Source organism: Nannobrachium achirus, assembly GCF_963921795.1.
Source record: "Nannobrachium achirus genome assembly, chromosome: 24".
NCBI lineage: Eukaryota > Metazoa > Chordata > Actinopteri > Myctophiformes > Myctophidae > Nannobrachium > Nannobrachium achirus.
Window position 1 is genome coordinate 27,170,028 of NC_137831.1, and position 23,040 is coordinate 27,193,067.

The window sequence follows — 23,040 nt, forward strand, 5'->3', positions numbered from 1 at the left end:
ACAAACTCTGTCCTATATTGTTCACAGACAGTAGACACACTTTATATACACACTTGCAGACACACCACACCCAAAGTCATCAAAACACTAGTAACAATGAATTGCATTTTTATAGCGCTTTTCCAAGTGTTCTACAGTGTTTCATTCATTCATACATTGGGAAGTGAAGCGGTGAACAGTCAACGCCAGCGTCCTAAGTTCCCACATTCACACACCAATGGTGGCAAGCTTACACGTACCGACACTTTGGAGGTAATGTGTCTTGCCCAAAGACACTCCGAGGAGCCGGGATTCGAACCGCCGACCCACGGATCTTTGGATGACCTGCTCAGCTCTACTTCCTGAGCCATAGCCGCCCGAGTAGATCGGCGATTTGTTTAGGGTGCATGTGGTCTGTGCATGCATGTACTGTACACCTCACTCTCTCTGTCTCTTTCGCGCGCGCACACACACACACACACACACACACACACACACACACACACACACACACACACACACACACACACACACGCACACGCACACACACAGCCCATATGGAATGAGGATGTATAAGTGAAAGGCTGTTTGTTCTGCAGAGCTGCCTCTGCCTGCACTGAAGTAGAAGAAGGCCCTTTGGCATTCAGTGGTGCACCCCGCTCCCACGCTCCCCTCCTTTCATTGGACGCTCACAACACGGGGACAGGACGCCACGCACTCAACACCCCTCTTCACACAGGACAGGGTGCCTGCCATCCGGGCACACAATCAGACGGGCGCCTTTCGCAGTGTCTTCTGAAACCCCTCGTTGACGTGAGCATGAGAGGGCACTGGGAAGGCAGAGGGCTCCGGCTGCTATGCCCACTATCTGTGGCAGACAGACAGTGTAGGCCAGTGGTTCTCAACCTGAGGGTGGACATGATATTTTCCCCCCAGATGACAGTGAAGTAACAACTTTTAAGAACTTGTAGTCTCAAAAAGACTCAAGAAAAAAGAAAAGAAAAAATAATTGCGAGCATTGCGACACGTGAGCTTGTAGATGGGCTATTTGTATCTATGGAACCGAGTCAAACTAAATGTAAGGCTGATTATTTTGGAGGGCCACGGCCTGAAAAGGTTGAGAACCACAGGCCAACATGTATAGGGCTGAAGTGATTAATGTATGTTTTGTAATAATAGAAATCTACGAAGTAACTAGTTTTCAAATCATTGTAGTGGAGTAAAAGTACAATATTTCCCTTCAAGATGTAGAGTAGGCTAGAAGTAAAATTATTGGAAATTGGAAATGCTCAAGTAAAGAACAAATACCTCAAAATTTGACTCAAGTACAGTATTTGAGTTAGTTACTTAATACCACTGGCTTTAGTCAACTCATATTTTCTGTGGTCGGACTGTAATTGCATTTGGCAACAGCTCTACAACTTTTCACACTTTTTTGATATGACGTGAGCAATGAGAATGGGAGCCGAGAGAAGGGTCATTATTCGTCAAGCTACTGTTCCAACCGTTGTTAGTGTCCATTAGATTGGACCGAACTGGGATCGGTTCCAAACCCAGATTATGATCTACTCCCATCTAATAGAGACACGTACTGCACACTGTGGTAGCCTAATTCCCAAGTATCACTGTGAAGCATTCAAATGGAGATAAACAAGGCAGTAATTAGTCCATGGGCCATACAAGATGTCGGTATCAGAAAGGTGGCAAAGGTTATCATGCATTTTTGAAAAGCTCTATATCTGTAGATTTTAATTTGGTATGATAACCCTCTCTGAGACACAGCTAAATTGGGGTTATCAGCCACTAGAGTTGGTGTCCCATTAACTTTACATTACAGGGAAAAAAAGCAAAAAATGAATCTGCTTTAAGTAACATCTGAGGGGTCAAACTAGGGGTTTTTCATGATTCTAAATCCATTGCAAACTTCTGTTTTGCACAAAAAACATTCCTTGGGCTAAAACGGACCCCACAAAAGTGTGCAAAGTGATGACTCATCACTTTTCATCACTAAACCATAGTCTTGTGGGGCCGTTTTTTAGCCCAAGGAATGTTTTTTTTTGTGCAAAACAGATGCTTGCAATGGATTTAGAATCATGAAAAACCCCTAGTTTGACCCCTCATATGTTACTTAAAGCAGATAAATTCTTTGCTTTTTTTCCCTGTAATGTAAAGTTAATGAGACACCAACTCTAGCGGCTGATAACACCAATTTAGCTGTGTCTCAGAAAGGATTATCATACCAAAATATAATCTACAGATATAGAGCTTTTCAAAAATGCATGATAACCTTTGCCACCTTTCCGATACCGACATCTCGTATGGCCCATGGACTAAATAGCACCAGGGTTTGTCATAGCTACAGTATTCTGTCCTTCAAAGCCAAAGTGCATTTGCCGTGAGTGACTTGTGTGTCATGTTTCCACCACTCACTTCGCACAGGTGCGTGTTTTTTCTCCCTTATTTGTTTTGGAATACATTCGAAGTTTTTCTGGAAACCTAGGTCAGGATTTAGAAGGCGTTTTAGAATCAGCCTCGGGTCTTTAGGAAGACACTTAGTCTTTCGAGTCGTAATTGATAGGTTTTGAGGTGCTATTATTGATCTGAACTCTCCGAGGTCCTGCTGGCTTTATGCAGACTTCAACCTTCTTGTGTGCACATCTCCTGCTGTGTCCTCTGCCACAGAACTCCCTAGGAATGTGGAACGCCTTTGGCAAATGGCGCACTGCAGAGAGAAATGAAAAGCCAGACTCTGCCGTCTGGCTATGTGGACAAGAAGCACGCTACACTGACTACAGGGGTCATGGTGCATACATACCACGTCATATGGTGCTCCGTAATGGAAACATCTAGCATGGTCATTACACACTACGGGGCCGTCTTTTTGTGTGTGATGAATTCCTCAGAAATTATATGTTTTGGGGCTTGTTGTTTGTGCCATGAGTACATCAACACAGAACGTGAATATATAGGCAATGCCATCTGTATTCTCAACGCGGTGGGATTTTTCACTGCGATCAGCCTGTATGAATGATCAACTATGTGAATAGTTTTGATGTGAAATATTTACTGTGTCGTTTACCTGTCCACCCTGCCTGTCTTGGGTCTGAGCAATGATGATCATAATTGTGATGCCTCTTAACCTTGCATCCTGCTGGTCAAGAAACTTGCCTGAAGATCGACTCAGACGAGCCCTCCATCGGCATCTCCAGTCATCTCAGTTCTCCAGACATCTGACCAGCTCATTTGTGCTTTCTGCACCAGCATCTTTCTTTAGTACAGGGTTCCCCAATTAGTTTTCCCCAAGGGCCGAATCATGTCTAGGGTACCAAGCCGAGGGCCACAGCATTGCAGGGGACAACGGTGGCGTTCCCGCTACTCCGGCGACAGTTCAGATATCGTCGTTGTCGGGTGAAAATCTTGTATGTCCAAAACCGTTCGTTTTGCATTTATCATTTTAAAAATGATTTAAACTAGTGAAAACAGCCAATCTACAAGCACACAACACCTCGCACCGTGAGGCGTTGTGTGCTTGTAGATCTGCTGTTTTCACTACTTTTGTGAGAAAGCCTTGAATGATGAAGCAGGGCTTTACTTTGCGAAAGAACGTACAAATTTGGAGATACGAGGTTTCCACCTGACAACGACGATATACTAGTGTTGTTGCTGCTCTTATACCACCATTATTACTGGGGTTGGTGGGGGCCTGACAGTAGCCCCCCACGGGCCGCAAATGGCCCGCGGGCCGCCTATTGGGGAACCCTGCTTTAGTACGTCCACGTAGGTAGGTGTGGGACGTCCTCTTGATGGATGCCTGCGTGTTGGTTCCCACAGTACAAGCTTCTTGGCCGGGAGTTCTTGGTGTCGGTGAGGGTCTCCTACTGTCAATCGTAATGAGTACGATGGACAGTAGGAGACTGACCATTCTCCTTTTTTCAAATGAATTGCATCTTTTTAGCTTATATCCAAAGATTTGTATACCACAAATGAAATGAGCACTGTGGTGGCTATATAGCAGTGGTTTCCAAACATTTTAGCTCGAAACCCAAAAGAGGAATTTGATGTCTCCCCAGGACCCAAACTATAGTGAAAATAGCATCTACAAGCTCTGCAATGTGTTGTGAGCTTGTAGTTCATACATTTTCACTTCTATAACAGCTGGAACAGTGTGGAATTTATGTAATTTCTGAATATCCATAACAAGGCAATTTGACTTGTTAGAGTTGTGTATTCTATGTTTAAATGCAGTAACTTGCAACCCACAAAAGTCTGTCCGAGACCCACTGTTTGGAAACAGTGCCATAAAGGATATCGGATCTCTAATCGCTGCTCTGTCCTCCGAGATACACGCAGGATGCATTGAGTCATACATGACCATTTAGATTGCAACTGGAACGGGCCGGGTACCAAACGGTGGATTAGGATCGTCTGTACCTAATTTAGATAAGATTATGCTCTAATTACCGTCAGTCAGGTCCATGACTGCATAGCAAACTGTCATGTCGAGTTTTGGCCGAGCAGACAAGGTCTCTTTTGTTGATCTGGGACAAATGGGAGTGTTCAGATGATGCCAGAGAAAATGTTCAAACGACCAAAGTAATACTATAGTAGTGAAGTAGTGCAGGACAGGTGAGCCAAATCATTTCCATCTTTACATATTGATGTACATCAGTGGTTCTCAACCAGTGGGTCGGGACCCCCAGGGTTAGGGTTGGGGTTAGGGTTTGGTCCCCAGATGACAGTGAAGTGTCAATTTAAAGGGCTTTTAAAGGGATAGTTTACCCCCAAAATTACTTATTTTCTATTGATTACTATTGAGACTTGAATTCATGGATAGGATATTTATTTTGTTTTTGTCACATTCCTAAGCCAATAATTTGAGCAGAGGGACTCTTTGTGTTTCCATAGGGAACAAAGTAGTCTCTTAGTCTAAGATGATGCCAGAGAAAATGTTCAAATGAGTCAACGACCAACCTGGATTGAAGTAGTACAGGACACTGTCTTGGAATAATAATAATAATATCAAGGCAGATGAAAAAGCACACCGTCTAGTCGATGTGTTGATGTTTGTTGATGAATTCAGACATGTTGAAGCAAGAACATATTTTGATGTGCCTGATCATAGCAGACATTTTAAACACAGCTGTGCAGGCTTGTAAACATTCAGTGTATAGCGTCCTGCAGTTCAAAAAGCACCTCCACCTTTCATCACATACCATGACGAACCTCAAATATCACCAATGATTTGTTTCCATTCGAAGATTTCCACAAAGGAAAAAAATAAAGAACGCTACAGCAGGGGTTTTCAAAGTGGGTGTCCGGGGGTGCCGCCAGATAATTTGATAATATTAGAAATATAATATATTTAGTATCATTTTAAACTTGAAGTACAAAGTTATTTTCAGTCAGTTCTAACCAAAATGGCTATTATCTCGTTTTCCTCGCAAAACATACTCGCTAAAAAATATGCTATTAATATAAGGTGCTGGGAGTGAAAATTATGAATATAATGTAGGGGTGCCTCGAATTAAAAAAAATATTTATGGGGTGCCCCGAGCAAAAAAAGTTTGGGAACCCCTGCGCTACAGTATGTTCCCATTGAGCATTGGCAGAATCCACCTGCATAGGCAGAAAGAAAGTTTGGTGTGATAGGCATTACTTGTAGTACTTTCATTATATTTAGATGCAAATGCTTTTGTACTTTTACTTTACTTTACAGTACTGTTTCTACATTGATTGCAGTATTGATACTTTTAAGTGAAACATTTTAGCACTTTGCCCTCCACTGAATATCACAACCGGTAAGGATGATAGCAGCACTGTTGCTATGTGTTCACAACACAGCCATTCCATCCTGAGTTGCCTCGACTGGCCTGGATCGACATCACCTCCACACAGTCAAATGTTTTGTGTTCATTTGGACCACTTAGACCTGTCGGGCAGAGTTTTTTTTTCTCTCAATATTCTAACTTTTTTGCAAATTAACACCCTACTTGATCATGCTACAGCGTCACACAAAAGCAGCTAAAATAGCAGATCTGCAAGTTTTGAGCTTGTAGATCTGCTACTTATGCTATTTTTGCAAATTTGGAATCCTGAAAAGTAACAGTTTGAGGTTTCCACCCGACTGAGACGATTTATAGCAACATAGTTTTTTCCCTTTTTTTTTTCTTTTTTTTTTTTTAGAAAGGTTAGTTTTGATTTTTTAGAATCGGCCTCAGATCTAAATGGGTTAACTCAGCGAGTGTGCGAATGTAACCAAATGGACCCCCGTAAGGTCCTCTTGAGTTAAACGAACACTGAGTATTTCTTTTTTATTCTGCGCTCTGCACACTCTAGCTCTGAGCCCTGGGGGTGAAGACAGGTCTGAACAGGACAGCAGGAATTCTACTCTCTTCCCCCCGACGATGAAGTTTCTTCCCTGGGTCTCTGGACGTTGTCCAACTCCCCTAAAATGTTGGGTAAAAAAGCACTGGGAGATGTTTTGTTTATGTTAAACACATGGTTGTACACTTAGTTGCAACAGTACATAAAACTCAAACACTAGCTGATACATGTGATGTACTATTCGGTGTAACTGTTTTTAGACTCACCATGGTGTGCTTTATTAAATGTAAGTGAGTTACTTTTGAAACCTCATTCGACCCGGTAAGGAGAGACAGATTAACGCGTCCTAATTTACAACGCAAATTAAAACTGAAAGTAAAACAAATTTTCAGAATTTTTGTTTTGCAAAAGATTATATGTTTACAGTAGGCCTATCTTATCTAAAACAGGGCCTGCATCCAGCAGAAAAGATAACCGCAAAGCCTTTCAAATGTAGAGATTGAAATTTGTATGCGCATGCCATGGTCATAAAAATGTACAAAGTAAAAGAATAAGAATAATCTGATACTGTTTCTTTTGCTGAGAAAAAACACGGCTTTGCGTTTAACCACATGAGTGACTTTGTTTGTTTCCTCTCATATTGCTTGTTTAACAGCATGCCGAGTTCAGTCATTTTAGATGGCATGCATGAGTGCATGTCCTGCAAATGACTAACTCCAAAAGCACCCTCATGTTTAATACGTTTACAGAGATATAGGATGTTTGTGTGCCCTCATGGCCTGCTGCTTCTAGGTTCTACTCTGATGACTCACGTTCACCTCCAGCAATAACAGCATGCGTGAGCGCAGAGTCGGAATGAAAACAACGCACCGAGAGTGAGATCCAAAACAACTTAGTCTCTCTCTGATTTCAACTCTCTGCGACACCGAGTTCACCTTTCTGTTACTATAGTACCATGAACGCACGATTGAGAACACGGTCGATTGGCAACCGGAAGGTCCCCAGTTTGATCATGGGCTCCCCCAGAGTTATAATTTAAAATTTAAGAAAAGGCTGAATGATTGTCTTTGGCTAATTAAAGGAGTTTGCTATAAATAATGTTGTCAGTAATGCATCATTCCCTCTTCATTATCCTCAATGAAAACATGTTATGGCCCTGGCTCTTTTTCCCCTGGAGAAGGTGACCATGAGCGAACACAGGTTGAGGTAAGTAGATGCCAACTCGTTCTAGCTAAGCGCATAGGGAACTGTCTGTCGTCTAATGAAGGTGAAGGGAAGCTCATCACCTCTGTCATTGGGAGGTATTCTTTGGAGGAAGATTGTTTTACCCCTGTTTGTGCCTACTGCAATCTCACACTACATTACCACCATTCTGGGGCCAAACTTTCAACTTGAGGTTATGATCAAGGATTCCAGAAGGTGTCAGTGATCCCTGATGACATCAGTAAGACTAAGTCTGTGCGTGTCAGTGTGATGTAAATGTATATGTGCCCATATATGGAGATCTATGTATCTGTCAGTCCTTGTCATCCCGGGATGGGATGGGATATATCAGATAATGTTTTGTATTAATCTAAAGCTGTCAGATAATTGCAGTGGTGTAAAAGAATAAGGACTCAATTAAATGGAAAAAATACTCAAGTTGTTGTATGAGTTGTAAAAGGGACCCCAATTTAAACAAGCCAGCTTTCATGTGGTTTTTATCATTTTAGTTGACCTTGTCCCACTACCAGTGAACTCTACTGCCCTGTACCTTTTCCTATGCAAACCTCTAATAAAATCTTCAATCAATCAGTTATCAAGTAAAGGCTAAGTACCTGAAAATGTTATTTAACTTAAATACAGCACTCAGGGTCATACTTAGTCAGCCAGCCAGCTGCAACCTATAGTTTTCTCTCTGATTTCAACTCTCTGCGACTCCAAGCTCCCCTTTCTGTTCCTAATCTACCACCGCCGAGGCAGCCAGGCTGGGGTCGGAGTGCTGCCGTGTAATTTGTGCTCCGCCTGTGTGGCGTCGGAGAGGCAGCCGTGAGAGGTTCACAGGTCTGTCATTTGACACATGGAGACTGTGGCTCCTCGTGCACCTGGGGCCAGTCTCCACCAGTGGTGGTAAAAGTACTCCCATTTATTTTATTTTTTTTACTTAAGTAATAGCATCAATACAGCAATGTAGAAACACTCTGTTACAAGTATGAAAGTTTACTTGAGTAAAAAAAGCACATAAGTATATTGGCCATCAAAATGTACACCAAGAGTATAGAATGTAAGTCATTAAGCAGAATGTCCCATTTCACATGTTTTCAAATGTATTCAAAATCTTTTGAAAATAACATATCTTTCTCAAATGGCTTTTCCAAATGGCCGGAATGTATATAGCTTGTAGATCTGCTATTTTCAAATTGAAGTGCTTAATAAATGTTTAAAAATAAAAATCTACAAAGTAACCACTAAAGTTTTCAAATAATTGCAGGGGAGTAAAAACTACAACATCTGCCTCCGAGACGTATCGTGGAGTAGAGGTGAAAGTATTGAATATAGATTGGAAACAACTCAAAAGCATACTTAAGTACCGTACTTGAGTAAAGTGCAAAAGGTAGTTATATACTTTACAGCGCTGGTGCTCCGCCTGTGTGGCGTGGGGAAGGTTCAGAGGGAACAGAGAGAGGTTCAGAGGTCTGTCATTGACACATGGAGCCATGGCTCCGCGCACCTGGGCCGTCTCTTCATCTCCACAGGCAGCAGACGGGGGCACGTGCACACATAGACATGAAAGGGGGCTTGAGCCCCTGCCCTTTTATCTGTCTGTAAAAAGTGCCCTTTCCAGACCATGCAGGCCCGTCGTACTGATTTTTGGGAGGGGGGTCCCCACGTGGGCCCCCCTCAGTCTTTTTTGAAAAATACGTTTTTTTCACAGGCAATTATTCATTTTTAAAGTAAAAAAAAACTGTTAAAAACAGTTCTACACAGCGGCAGAACCGTTTAGGCTTAACATAATAGGGTTTATAAAGTATGATGTCTTAATCTTACCTTGGGAGAAATTCTTTGACAGTCACTCAAATCTTTCCTACACAAACTAGACTGCTCCCGAGTCCCGTTCACTGCAGGGCCCCCCCTTTCTGGGAGGGGGACAACGGTACCCTTTGCCCCCCCATCGGCGGCCCTGAGACCATGAATGCAGTTTGTTCTATGGTGAAAGAAATGAAAATGCCCTCCTTTCCATGCCATACCTCCTGAAGGCAGCATTCAAGAGAATATTGCCTTGTCCAAACTCTCCTGAACTTGAATGCAGCATCTTATGTTGAAAGAATATATTGCCCTCTTTGTGTCTTGGAGGTCTGCTATTTTCGATATTTTCACCAAAAGGCCCTTTTAGAAATGTCAGCCCCTGCCTCTCTAACATTCTCTGCACGTCCTTGGCAGACGGGAGGCCACGGCCTGCTGCCTGCCACGCAGCTGGAGGTGGTGCAAATAACTAAAGTAGGCTACATTTACTCAAGTAACTGTACTTAAGTACAATTTTGAAGGTATTTTTCAGTAAGCTATTTAACATTTTTCAATACTTCGATACACTTCTACCCCACTACACGTCAGAGGGAAATACTGTGCTGTTGCTCCACTACAATGATATGACAACTTTAGTTACTAGTTAGTTTCTTGGTAGCCTATTTGAAAATAGCAGATCTACAAGTTCATAATGTGTCACATTGTGAGCTTGTGGGTCGGCTATGTTCAACAGATTTTTTGAATACATTCTGAACTTGTGAAATGGGACACTGAGTACTTTCACTGTTCATACTTTTAAGTGTATTTTGATGCCAATACTTGTTTGCTTGTACTTAAGTCCATTTTGAATACGGGACTTCTACTTGAAACAGAGCAGGCATATCTACATTGCAGTATTGATACTTTTACTTAATTTACTTAGTACTTTTTTTCCACCGCTGGCCAGTTGGTAGTGATTATCTGTGGCCCCTGTCCTGGACTGGCTGCGCCCACAGACAGACATACAGACAGACAGACAGACAGACAGACAGTTCTTCACCACATGTTGTTCTTCTGACAAGACGACGTCATATGGTTCGTCATGGTCACGCTGTTCTGCACTCAAGCGCACGCACGCACACACGCACTGACACACACACACACACACACACACACACACACACACACACACACACACACACACACACACACACACACACACTCACGGCCCATCGGGCATGCAAGCACATAATTTTTGTCTGTCTGCCAGTCTTGTCTTGTTTTTTTTAAACCACTGTTAACCTGCCATCCCTAGTTTCAAAACAACAAAAAAAAAACAAAAAAAAAAAACAAAAAAACGTTTGGTTTAAACTAAATTTGGTTTAGTTTTTCTTCAAAAAGGTTCACTTGACCCATTTAGACCTGTTGTAACCTATACATTGTTATACCTTTCAATCCGGAGTTGTTGCTATAGATATAGCAACACAATAGTAGTATATTTAACTTTTTCTTCTCTTTTTTTAATACGAATTTGAAGGTTTTCAGAAAACTTTGGTTAGGTTTTAGAAGGCGTTTTTAGAATCACCCTCAGGTCTAAATGCGTTAAAAAATAACAGATCTACAAGCTCACAAAGTGTTCCATCGCAATGCATTGTGCACTTGTAGATCTGCTATTTTCGCTGGGCCACACCATCGTACAACATAATCTACTACTCTACACACAACAGGACAACTGGTGTGAAACAGGTTAAACAGTTTACGCGTATGTTCATACTGGAGTATTAAAGCTGATATTTTCTCCAGCCTGTGTGTGTGTGTGTGTGTGTGTGTGTGTGTGTGTGTGTGTGTGTGTGTGTGTGTGTGTGTGTGTGTGTGTGTGTGTGTGTGTGTGTGTGTGTGTGTGTGTGTGTGTGTGTGTGTGTGTGTGTGTGTGTGTGTGTGTGTCTTCCCTATGCAGATCACTCTGTTTCTCATTCATTTCTCAGGAACACTGCTCTCAATGAGGACATTATCACCTTTACAGTAAAAGCCAGGTTACAGGTCCTTCCCACCAAACTCAACCTTTCCCTCTGGTTCCCCTCCACCCATGCACCTCATTGTTTGCATCACACCACAGGGCTTGTTACAGAAACCATGTCACACATTCTGAATGGCTGCCATGCCTATAAAGGACTTTACATAGCACGCCACGACAGAATAGTTGATCTCATAACAAAGGACATATCTAAACATTTTGCACTGTCTGTGAGAATGTACAAACATTCCTGTGTCAAACCCTCCATGTTTCACCTCTGTACTCAAAATCCTGAAATCTTTGCACATCTCTCTGCTAATACACCAGATGTTGTTGTTGTCAATGAAGGAGACAAAACTGTTTCCATTCTTGAAATGGCCTGTACCTTTGATTCTAGTCTAGAGGAAGCCTTTATGACTAAAGTCATTAAATACCAGCCGCTCCTACGAACCATCACAGAGCTAGGCTATAGGTGCAATCTATTTGTGTTCATCTTTGGCAGCCTTGGACACGTACACAGGTTGGTTGTAAGAGGCTTCCAACAACTTGGGATGCCAAAAAAAGCAGCTAAACAGCTTGCAAAATTCTGTGCAATCTCTTCTACTATCGGTAGTCGCCAAATATGGCGAAGGCGGTGTTACTTGTACCCTTGAATGGTTTGTGGGTATTGGATAGTTGTCCAAGATATGATGACTGTACATTACTTAAAGCACCTTGTAATATTTGTGTCCTTGTACTGTATCTCTTATGTGGACATAAATAAATTATTGAAATGTGTGTGTGTGTGTGTGTGTGTGTGTGTGTGTGTGTGTGTGTGTGTGTGTGTGTGTGTGTGTGTGTGTGTGTGTGTGTGTGTGTGTGTGTGTGTGTGTGTGTGTGTGTGTGTGTGTGTGTGTGTGTGTGTGTGTGTGTGTGTGTGTGTGTGTGTGTACGCACACTTGCACTCAACATACGTGACCCGCTCTGACAGTATAGTGATTCACCAGGTTGACTTTCTTCAGATCTGTTTATTGAGAAACGAGAGTGCGGAATGGAAATATAGAAGATATATTATGGTTGTATAGCTTGACAAGGGGAGCTATGGAAAAGAAGGGTAATGGAGAAAAGGTTTATTTAGTGTAATGTGGAATGCAAGAGTGATGGATGGCAGTTATAACCACTTTAAACTTGGCGAGTTGGCGTCCCTATATTGTCATTATATGCTAAACAATTGTCAAAATAAGTTGTCAAAAAATAGTGAATATAGCACAAGCTCACAATGTGTCACGGCGATTAATATTCAAGAATCCTACATTCAATTACGCAGTGAATACACAGGACTTTTGATTGATTGATCGATCGATCGATTGAGTACTTTATAAGCAGTTTGAAGAAAAAAACAGGAAAGTACAGTTCAACACAACCCAGCAGATGTGTTATGTTATGGGTTAACTGTCTTGTTAGGGACAGACATGGGTGGACCTGGCCTGGGGGGCGACCTTCTGCTCACCAGACACTCTCTGCCCATTCAGCTTATAGGCACCCCGAGATATCTCAACATCTATTGGGTAGATTGCAGTGAAACTCAATGCGCTCAGCTTAAGATGAACCCTACTGATTTTGTTGACCCCTATGGCCTTTCCTGTTCTGGTCTAGCACCACCACCCTTCAGGACGAAATGTCCACTTGCCCACCAGCTATCTCATAGCCTGGCATGGCCAAACTAATATCACTGTGTGTGTAGATATTAGTCTGGAAAAGAGGTTATCAACCTTTTCAGGCTGCGACCCACCCCACCACAACCACCAAATACAAATTAACAATAATATATTAAAAATATATATTTGAATACTTCAAAGTTTGGCCTGGCTGTCTGCAGACCGGGTAAGGCCCTGACAAGCACTTGGCATGTAGGAGTTGAGGCATTACATTTAGTTTGACTCGGTTCCACATACTGTATACATTTTGTGAATTTCTTCATAGTCAGTGTGCCATATCAACGTTCCCTTTAATTACCAGTAAGACTCCCTAATCGGGAGATAAGCGACCGTCAGGTCGCATACACAAACTTTAGAAGGCATAGCCAATCAGGAGGTAATATGGGTAATGGGACAGATCCATGTTGATGACATGACTTTAGAGATACTGTGTACCGCTTTGCATGATTTTAGGGCGAAATCTGTCCAAAAATGTGTTTTGCAAGAATCAGCCTCATGGTGTAGAAGAGGGCCATGTGAGAAATGAGGGTAAAGGTTGTTGTTTGGCAGCCAAGGAGTGTGTGTGTGTGTGTGCAAAGTTTGGCATGGATAGGGGCAACGGTGGCCGAGATTCCGAGTAGGGCAAACGTGTGACGGACAGACTGACAGACAGCCGGTGGAGGTTTTGATAGTAACTGCGACCGTCATCATATCCAACTGATTTTGATTGTTCATAGGCTATACATAAGTAACCTATTTTCTTCTTCTGTGGAAATATTTTCTTTCAAATCAGGATGTAATGATCATTAGACTCCCTCCTCTGTTAAGAGTTTGAATGATGTGTAGAATTATGTGCAGGATAGATGTGAGGGGACTTAATTTAACTGACTAAACTTAGTTTTTATAGTTAATAATAAAATAAAATAAACTCTTTCACACAAAATGCAGATTTTTTTTAGGCATATTTATTTTTACGCAGGAGCATGAATCGGAATACAACAATCACAACTTTGCACGGCTGAAATGTAAACTTACGCATGTAAGTCTGTAGATAAATGCAAAGAAAAGGAACAGGAAACAATTTGATGACATGATCAAAAGATTATATATATATAAAAAGCTATTTACATGAACTTAAAAAAACACCTTCATAATGCAAAATCTGTATAAAAACAACACAACACAACAGCATCAATACACCATCAATACCATCACATGCCACATCAAACTTCAAAATATCACAGCACTTGCATGTAAATACTGATATAAACATATTCACAGAATATACTATTTTAAAGACATTTTGAAGGCACAAAATATACTCCTTCAACCTATTTACAAAAGCATTACACAGGGAAACACTCAACGTGTATTAGCCTCTGTGAGTGTACAAATAGAACCAAAGTGATCCGTGTGGGTCCATTTGGTTCCATTTGCACGCTCTCAGAGACAGAGTTAACTAAAAACTTAGGATTTCACACTATACAGTGTAGTCACAGCCTGCTGGAAGTCTTGCACACAATTGAATAACAATATCTTGGTTTTAAAAGCTGCAATCCGGAAATGATTTTAATGCATGAAAGGTTATTAACCCAATCTGTATGCTATGGTCGAGTATCACTAGCACATGTGTGTTTAGAGCTGGTCTCCCTACTACACCGTGGTGTCTGGCAGGACACTAGTCACGTTGGCAAGTAGCCCTGCCTGAAGCTATAATGTCTCCCCTGGCCAAGCGAGCATTCCGTCTTGAAAGAAGGGTAGAAATGTGGAATTTGCGGTTAAAATCCCAGGCAAGATCTCATCTTTAAGAAACGCAGGCTGGTGGGAGGTTGGCAGGGTTGGCTGTTAGCTGAGGAGCGACTAGGACGAGAATTGGCTTTACGGAGGAATATGGGCTTCACCTGAACCCCATTAATCCCAGCATGTATCTCCCTGTCTGTCAGCGAGACTGTGATTGTTGACTGTTAGATCTACTGCTGTGTAGAAAGCCATCACAGTTCTGGTAAGACGATTTTTGGTGTGTTGTTTACTATGGCAAAAATAACGCCGCTATAGTAGACCCTTTGTATTCAGAAATGTGCCAAAACCCTTGTGCTGACCAGTACCACTTCACCGCAATAGTTGAATAACTGAATCGTCAAATAACATTACCGACTCTGTGACTTGAAGAATATCCTATTTCATTGCCAGGCATAGCGGGATAATTTCAAATAGGTAGTGAGCATATTAAGTAGCAATATCAACCCGAGCTAACATGTGTTCTTGCCTCTTCCAAGAAACTGCTAACACGAGCCTTCAAAGTGTTTGATCGTTATCTCCTCCTCTAACCCCTGGATGCACAAATGCATGACATTCCTCACTCGCCTGCTAACGGTGGTTCAGCCAGAAGTTTTTTACCCAGAGCCCCGCAGACACATAAATTACGCAATATATTTGTCTTCCTCCTGACTGGAGTCGTATAAGCCTGCGGTTTGGCACAATCTCAGGTCTGGATCTTGTGGGTTTGAGCGAGAGGCGTTTTTCACCTGCAGCTGTGTACATGCGCGGGGGTTAAATGGCAGGCCCTTGTGTAGCGAGGGTGGAGTTGTCTTCGGGTTCGCGTAAAATCTTGACGCCCCTCGGCTTGAGCAGTGGTGGTAAAAAGTACTCACATGTTCTACTTAAGTAAAAGTATCAATACTGCAATCATAGGTATTTTGGTGTGAGGGCACCCTTACAAGTAAAAGTCTGGAATTCAAAATGTAATTGAGTAAAAGTACAAAAGTATTTGTATCAAAATGTACTTGAAGTACCAAAAGTAGAAAGTACTCGTTGTGCAGAATGTCCTATTTGAAGTTTTCAAATGTATAAAAATCTTTTGAAAAGTACATTACACCACTGGGCTACACCACCATTTCACTCAAACCCAAAGACAACTCCACACTCGCGTCTAAGTAACAGTGTGGAGTGCAGCGGAGCCTCGATGATGGACTGACTGCTGCCATAACTGTCAGTTGTCAGGTAATCACAGGCTATAGGGTTGAGGCTCCAACTAACCTGCAGGGCATGGGGGGAGGTGTCCTTTTGTGTGAATGTGTATTAGTGTGAATGAAAGGGGGGCTATATGCCATTTAACATGTTGCAGGCCTGAAGAGACTGATGAAGCAGGGACCCCCCCTCACCACCACCACTACATAGGTCTATTGTATGAAATTGTGTTGCAGTGCAGATTCAACTTTTTCATAGATTTCATAGATAGCTTCATAGACTAGTTTGACAGCACTGTCATCAGTGTACGTTGGATTCATGTTAATGTGTATTTCAAACGTTTAACCACTTGAACCGTCAATACTTAATAAACTTGACCTTTCACTCTGTGCTTAGTCGTCTCTTTTTTCCCTCTGCACCTTCCCAAAATGGCCGATCTACAAGCTCACGAGGCGTTGTGAGCTTTTAGATCCCTTATTTTTGGCTAAAGTTCTCCTCAGAAGAGGGATGCTAGGGTTCAAGCGGTTCTTGTCAAAAGAAACATCCTATCACACAAAGATTTCCCGGCCCCCCTCTGTAGTGACTCCGAGGACGCCCCTAGGGGTCCCAGACCCCCTGTTGAAGACCCCCGGGCTATGCATTGCTTGCAATAACGATTGCAGTTGTGCGCACACAGGGGAGAGACAGAAAGAGAGCGAGAGAGGCTGTTTGTGTATGTACAGCATATGCGTGCATAAGTGTGCGTGCGAGTAGTACGCATGTGCAGAGTGTTTATGTGCTTTTGTGAATACAATGTTTGTGTATGCGTGTGTGTGTGTATTTGTGTTCGGGTGTGTGAATGTGTCAAGAGTTTGAGTTTGTGTTTACAGTGTCACTTGTCCCGTCTGTCCGGGTGACTCCATGTCTCCAGTTCAGTTGAAGTGCTTTCTTAACACCGCCAAGCCCCCCCGCCCCCCTCCCCCCCGTCCCCAAGGTCCAATCCATTTTTTTCTACTTGGGAGGAGCGAAAACATTGTTCTCCGCGGTACAGTAAATTACAGCTTATACGCCGTAGGCTTACAATTTGGTCACGATTTCACGCACAGTGCCTTTATGAATCTGTCCCGTCTATTTCTAACACACACCGGCCACATGTTTTTTTTTTTTACAGTCGTCCGTCCCCAGCCCAAAAGGAAAGCTTTGGTTAAGAGTTGTCCGAAGGAAGTTATATGTCCAAACTTTTTTTTCCGCCCTTCCTCACAGCGGGACGTTGCTCGTCTCCACGGCGGAGTACTCCGTCTCGGAGGCGTGCGAGGAGCCGCCGTCGATGAGCCGCGCCAGGCCCGTCTTGGTGGAGTACTTGAAGATGAAGGCCTTCATGAGGTCGTAGCGGTAGTTGCGGTTGATGAAGTTGTAGACGACGGGGTTGACGCAGCAGTGCAGCAGCGAGAGGCACTGCGTGAGGTGCAGCGCCACGTACAGGAAGTTCTCCAGGCGGCAGTCGAAGGGCAGCGCGCCCAGCAGCGATAGCGTGTCCACCAGCAGCGCCGCGTGGTACGGCAGCCAGCACACCAGGAACACCTGCGATGGAGAAATGTTGAAAAACTCATTTAGGCCGAGAATTTATTTTTGCCTTTATCGATAGGATAGAACAGTGGTTCTCGACCTTTTCAGGCCGTGACCCCCAAAATAATCATATTTTAACAGGGGACCCCCCCCCCCCCCCACCCTGCACAAGCACTTGCAATTGTAGCAGTTGGCATTACATTTAGTTTAACTCAATCTATTCCATTGTGAAAATAGACGATCTACATGCTCACAACGCCTCGCGTTGCGAGGCGTTGTGAGCATGTAGATCTGCTATTTTCACAATTTCAGCCTCTACTATTTGACAATTTGACCAATGTTTGACCAGAGGTACTGAAAAGGTCTTTAAAGTCCTTAAATTGTCACTTCAGAAATGTGCAGATACCCTCTATACACTTAAACTTTTATGTTGCTTTGTTTACTGTTGAGTGAGAAAACAATGTTGCACATTAGGTTAATCATTTGGGGACCCCCCCAAAATAATTTGGAGATCCTGACCCACAGGTTGAGAACCACGTGGGATATAAGACTGACAGGAAATGGTGAGAGAGATGGGGAGTGACATGCAGCTAAATCTGGTCAGGCTCGGGAATCGAACCAGCGACCCGCTGCGGGCTACACAGAGCCTCTGTGGTATGCGCCTGGACCAGTAGGCCAGCGGGCGCCCCCCTGGCCTAGAAATATTTAATGCTCTAACTATTGAAAAATAGCAGATATACAAGCTTACAGCGTGGCACCGAGTTAACTTTGTACTCATGTATTTGCTTCTGTGTGGTCCCTGGAACAACATATTTTGAGATGGGGGGGGGGGGGGTCAACGGCCAAATACATGTCATTTTGGGGGACCAGCCAAAAAAAAGAACAGTGTAGCAGAAATAGATGTTGGAACAGTTGTTTGAACCCCAGCAACAGGATCTGTGAAAGGACCCCTGCTGTGAAGGGTAACACTTATATGGTCCAAATACAATTAGATAGAGAATTGCCGTTGTCGGGTGAAAACCTTGTATGTCCAAAACCGTTAGTTTTGTATTTATTATTTAAAAAATTAACTAAACCAGTGAAAATAGCCGATCTACAAGCACACAGCGCCTCGCACCGTGAGGCGTTGTGTGCTTGTAGATCTGCAGTTTTCACTACTTTTGTGAGACTGCCTTGTATGATGCAGGGCATTACTTTGCGAAAAAAAAGACAAATTTGAAACTTGGAGATACAAGGTTTCTGCCCGACAGTGACGATATGTTTTAGGACAGATTTGCATCCTAAAATTGCCATTATACACACCACGATGTAGGTCAGGATGATCTTGCGGCTGATGCGGCGTTCCTGGTCGCCGCCAGAGGAGGAGGAGGAGGCGGGGTCTCCGGACGGCGGCGAGGCGATGGCCCCGGCCAGGAGGAGGTAGAACACGGCGATGACCGGGAAGGGGATGGCGAAGCCCAGGATCATGAAGCTCATCTGCACGCCCACCATCCACTCGCGGGGGTTGTCGGCGGGGTAGACGGGCCGGCACAGCGTGCTCTCCGAGTGGTAGGACTTGACCGCCTGAAAAGGTTTACGATTTAAGGCATTTTAGCAGACGATCTTAATCCAGAGCAAGGGACAAACACGAGGTAATAAATCAACGCATAGCGATAGTAATCTAGGATCGTAGGTCGATCGAGAACCTTATCATCAGTCTAAACCACTGGTTCCCAAACGTTTTAGCTCGAGGCCCAAAAGAGAAACGTGACGTCTCCCCAGGACCCAAACTATAGTGAAATATTTTCACTATACTTAAACATTTGTTTTCTAATTTATGGACATGTCTTGATTAATGTGCTGTTGTTGTTTTTCTATTCATTTATGAAATTATTTTGAAAAATCTTTGGATTTGTTTTCTAATTTAAAGAAAAAGATTATGTCTTTTTTCTTTTAAGTTTTAAGCAGATGACTCTTAAAACGATTAGCCCCGCACACTGCCACTTGCAAGTTCAAGAGAATAATTGATTAAATAAAGAGCAACGTTTTGGTCGTGAGACCGAAACATTTGTACCCTGTCTGAGTTAAGGGGAGACCTTGAAATATACGTTTGAGAAACACTGCTCTAAACAATATAAAAAAAAACAAATAATCTACACATTGAAAACCGTACGCACCCGCAGGAAGTAGGTGTCGGGCAGCGAGGCGGCGAGCGCCAGCAGCCACACCAGCACGCAGACCACCCGGCGGACCACCTTCCTCCGCCGGCTGCTGCCGCCACTGCCGACGTCGCCGAAGTGCGCCACGGTCAGGTAGCGGTCCACGCTCATGCACGCCAGGAAGAAGATGCTGCCGAACAGGTTGACGCTGAACACCAGGTGCGTGAGCTTGCACACCAGCTCGCCGAACGGCCAGTGGCCCTTCTGCAGCAGCGAGCTCACCCACACGGGCAGCGTGGCCACCACGCACAGGTCGGCCACCGCCAGGTTGAGGATGTACAGGTGGGTCTCGTAGCCGCCGCCGCCGCGGTTCCGGCCGGAGCGCCGCACGTTGACCCAGACCACCAGGGCGTTGGCGGCCAGGCCCACCAGGAAGATGAACACGTAGAGCAGGGACAGCGTGTAGAGGAAGGCGCCGTGGCTGAAGCCCGCCGGGCAGGCGTACGCCTCCACGTGGTGCGACACGTTGCCGTCCAGGTGGTCGCCGCTGATGTTGAGCTCCTCCCACATCTCCATCAGCTCCGTCAGGTCGTTGACGCTGAGGCCGCCCGCGGCCGACGACTCGGCTGGCATGGTGCTGCGGTGCGGTGTGAAGGTCAAGTTCAAAAGGAGGGCGACTTTCGGGTCTGCGGAAAAATTACACACAAAAAAAGAGGAAAACAAAGGTTAGTAGTGTTTCGTTCTTGAGGGAAAACGGGAAATGGTTATATTCTTTCCATAGTGAAACCATTATCTGTAAAACAACCATTGTTTGTTTGGAAACGCCATGGGGGTTCTTTTCACTCAGACTATACACACACACACACGCACGTTCACACACACATGTACTTTCGTTGTGACAAATTAGAAGGTGAATTGTGGTCTGTGTGCGCGTGTGTGAGTGTGTGAGTGTGCATGTGTGTGTGTTTGTGGAGGGGTTCCGGGGGGATTCACATTCACATAGCAGGACACATGTGGCTTCAGGGGTCGCGGCCTCTACACGCACCTCCAGACCCTCTGCGGTCATTGTTTTTGTCTTGGTTATTGTTTATTGAAATATCAGAGGAGACTGTTAAACATCCACTGTTTATTTGAGAAGACCACAGGAGTCTGTGAGCCATAGCTTCATTCACTTATTATTATTATGTATTTATTACATTTTCTTGATATTTAGATTTACAGAGGGGCTTAAGTGGTTTTAATAAACCCCAATTCATTCTTTCTCGTAGGATCACGTGGCTATAGCTGTAAATCACTTTGATTCAAGCGGAGACATCTTGCCTGGTCATACAATGAAGTATAGTTTAACACGCTTGAAACCACAGAATAAGCATCAATGTCTGGATCAACATTACAAGCAAACTGCTAGGAAGGAGTGCAGGGGTCAGACCATAATGTCAAGACTACATTCCTTTGATGCCGTAACGTGGCTAAATGTATAGCGTTCACATTTTATTCTGACACGAATGATTCACTATCACTATAATGACAGTAATTTCTAAAAGCAACACAGTAGACACACCCACCAACCCAAACCAAACAAACAAAGGAAACTTCAAAACAAATATGTACCCCCTTCCCAGTCTATTCATACGGAAGATAAGAGCCCCCAACTGACATCACTGTCTGACATCACTGCAGAGCCCAAATTCGGAGATGACGTCACAGACTGGCCTGGACACGGAACACCATATATGGGCATAAAAGAGAGCCAGCCAGACAGATTGAAAACAATGCCCAACTGACATCACTGACTGACATCACTACAGTGCCCAAATTTGGATATGACATCACACACTGGCCTGGACACGGAACACCATATATGGGCGTAAAAGAGAGCCAGCCAGACAGATGGAAAACAATGCCCAACTGGCATCACTGACTGTCATCACTACAGTGCCCAAATTTGGATATGACATCACGGAACACCATATATGGGCATAAAAGAGTGCCAGCCAGACAGACGGATACAACGGGTATTGCACAACTGTACATCAATGGTGACTGTTACTTCTGAGACTCCTACATCCAATCCTCATATACTGTGCACACCCCCGGGCACAGATTTGAAGTGCTCAATCAATGTAGCCTCTAGTTGCTTCTTTTGGGCTTGTTTTCACAGACCTGGTTGCTTATTTGTCTCTGCTAAATCCAGCAACGCTGCTCCATGGGTAGCATTTTTAAACACGTCTACCATGGTGTGCTGCCTGTGTCAGGAGGGTATGTAATATGGCCGCCCGCCTGCTGTTCCGGGGAATGTTCTCTCTGTTGTTCATCACACTGGGAACATTTCCCATGGCTCCCGGCTCCTCTCACACCATCAATAACGGACAGAATTAGGGCCGGCGCTGTCAGAAAGAGAGTTATCCTCGCCCCCCTCCCCAAAAAACAGGACACTCGACGCATATGGGTCCAATTTGAGAGCCGTGTCGGGCTAACATGAACCGATAATAGTACGCTGTTTGTACCGCCGCCAGCCAGTCGGTCCACGGCTGAGGGAGTGAGTGGACATCATCCGCCTCCCTGTGCCCATATTTATACATGGTCTTGGATCAAATCCAGTGGTGGACCCCGGTAATCTGAGTCAAAGTATACAGACACTCTTGGACAAATAACTACTCGACTAACATGTGGAGGTTGCTTTGTCACATTTGTACTCAAGTTGACTGGGGCAGTAGTGGAGTACTTGCTATTTAGAAATACCCAAGTATTAAAAATATATATGCTCTTAAAAATACTTTTACAAATTACAAGTAATTAATAATAATATCTGCTATTTTTGAAAAGCCAAAGCCATAAGATAATGGTTAAAGTGGTTAAAATCTAAAATGACACGGATGCTTTCCCGGTTTTAATGGGTGAAAATGTTCCAATTCCACATTAATGTCAATCTTGTAATTAAGATATATGATTTTATTAATGGCTATAACTGAATGCTTGGTTTAGTTTAATGGACAGATACTGTACAGATCCTACATACAAGTGTATAGCTGTGATTAATAGTCCAAAAATAGTTCAAAAACAAGAAGTAATTTCTCACGTGATCCATTGCAAGGTTTATTAAATGTATCACCATCTGCATTTTGCAAGCTTAACCTCTCCTGACAGGGGCCACGCATAAAACGGCACCCGAGTGGAAAAAAAGCTAATTTGTTCAGGGATTACGAAAGCGCTCGGAAACTGTCACCCGGAGTGGAGCCGCGGAAAGATATGTCCATCAAGGGATGGAACAGCTCGGGAAAATTACTCGTATATCCAGGGCACGGCGGCTCATAACACGCTTGGCGTAGTCAACACGATTAACTGAAGTGGTTGTTTGAAGACCAAGCAGTGTGACTGAGGTTCTATCCCCGTGGCTTAAAGGCTATGTCCACAC

General features: G+C 43.7%; 1 protein-coding gene across 1 annotated transcript; it reads right to left on the minus strand.

Moving 5' to 3' along the window:
* Positions 1–17,178: 17,178 nt before the first annotated feature.
* On the minus strand, positions 17,179–21,861 carry ackr3b (atypical chemokine receptor 3b; the record flags this gene model as incomplete). Its single annotated transcript, XM_080720453.1, has 4 exons — positions 17,179–17,502; positions 18,790–19,050; positions 19,644–20,311; positions 21,789–21,861. The coding sequence occupies 4 exons, from the start codon at positions 21,859–21,861 to the stop codon at positions 17,179–17,181; spliced, it is 1,326 nt and encodes a 441-aa protein (XP_080576579.1).
* Positions 21,862–23,040: the final 1,179 nt, after the last annotated feature.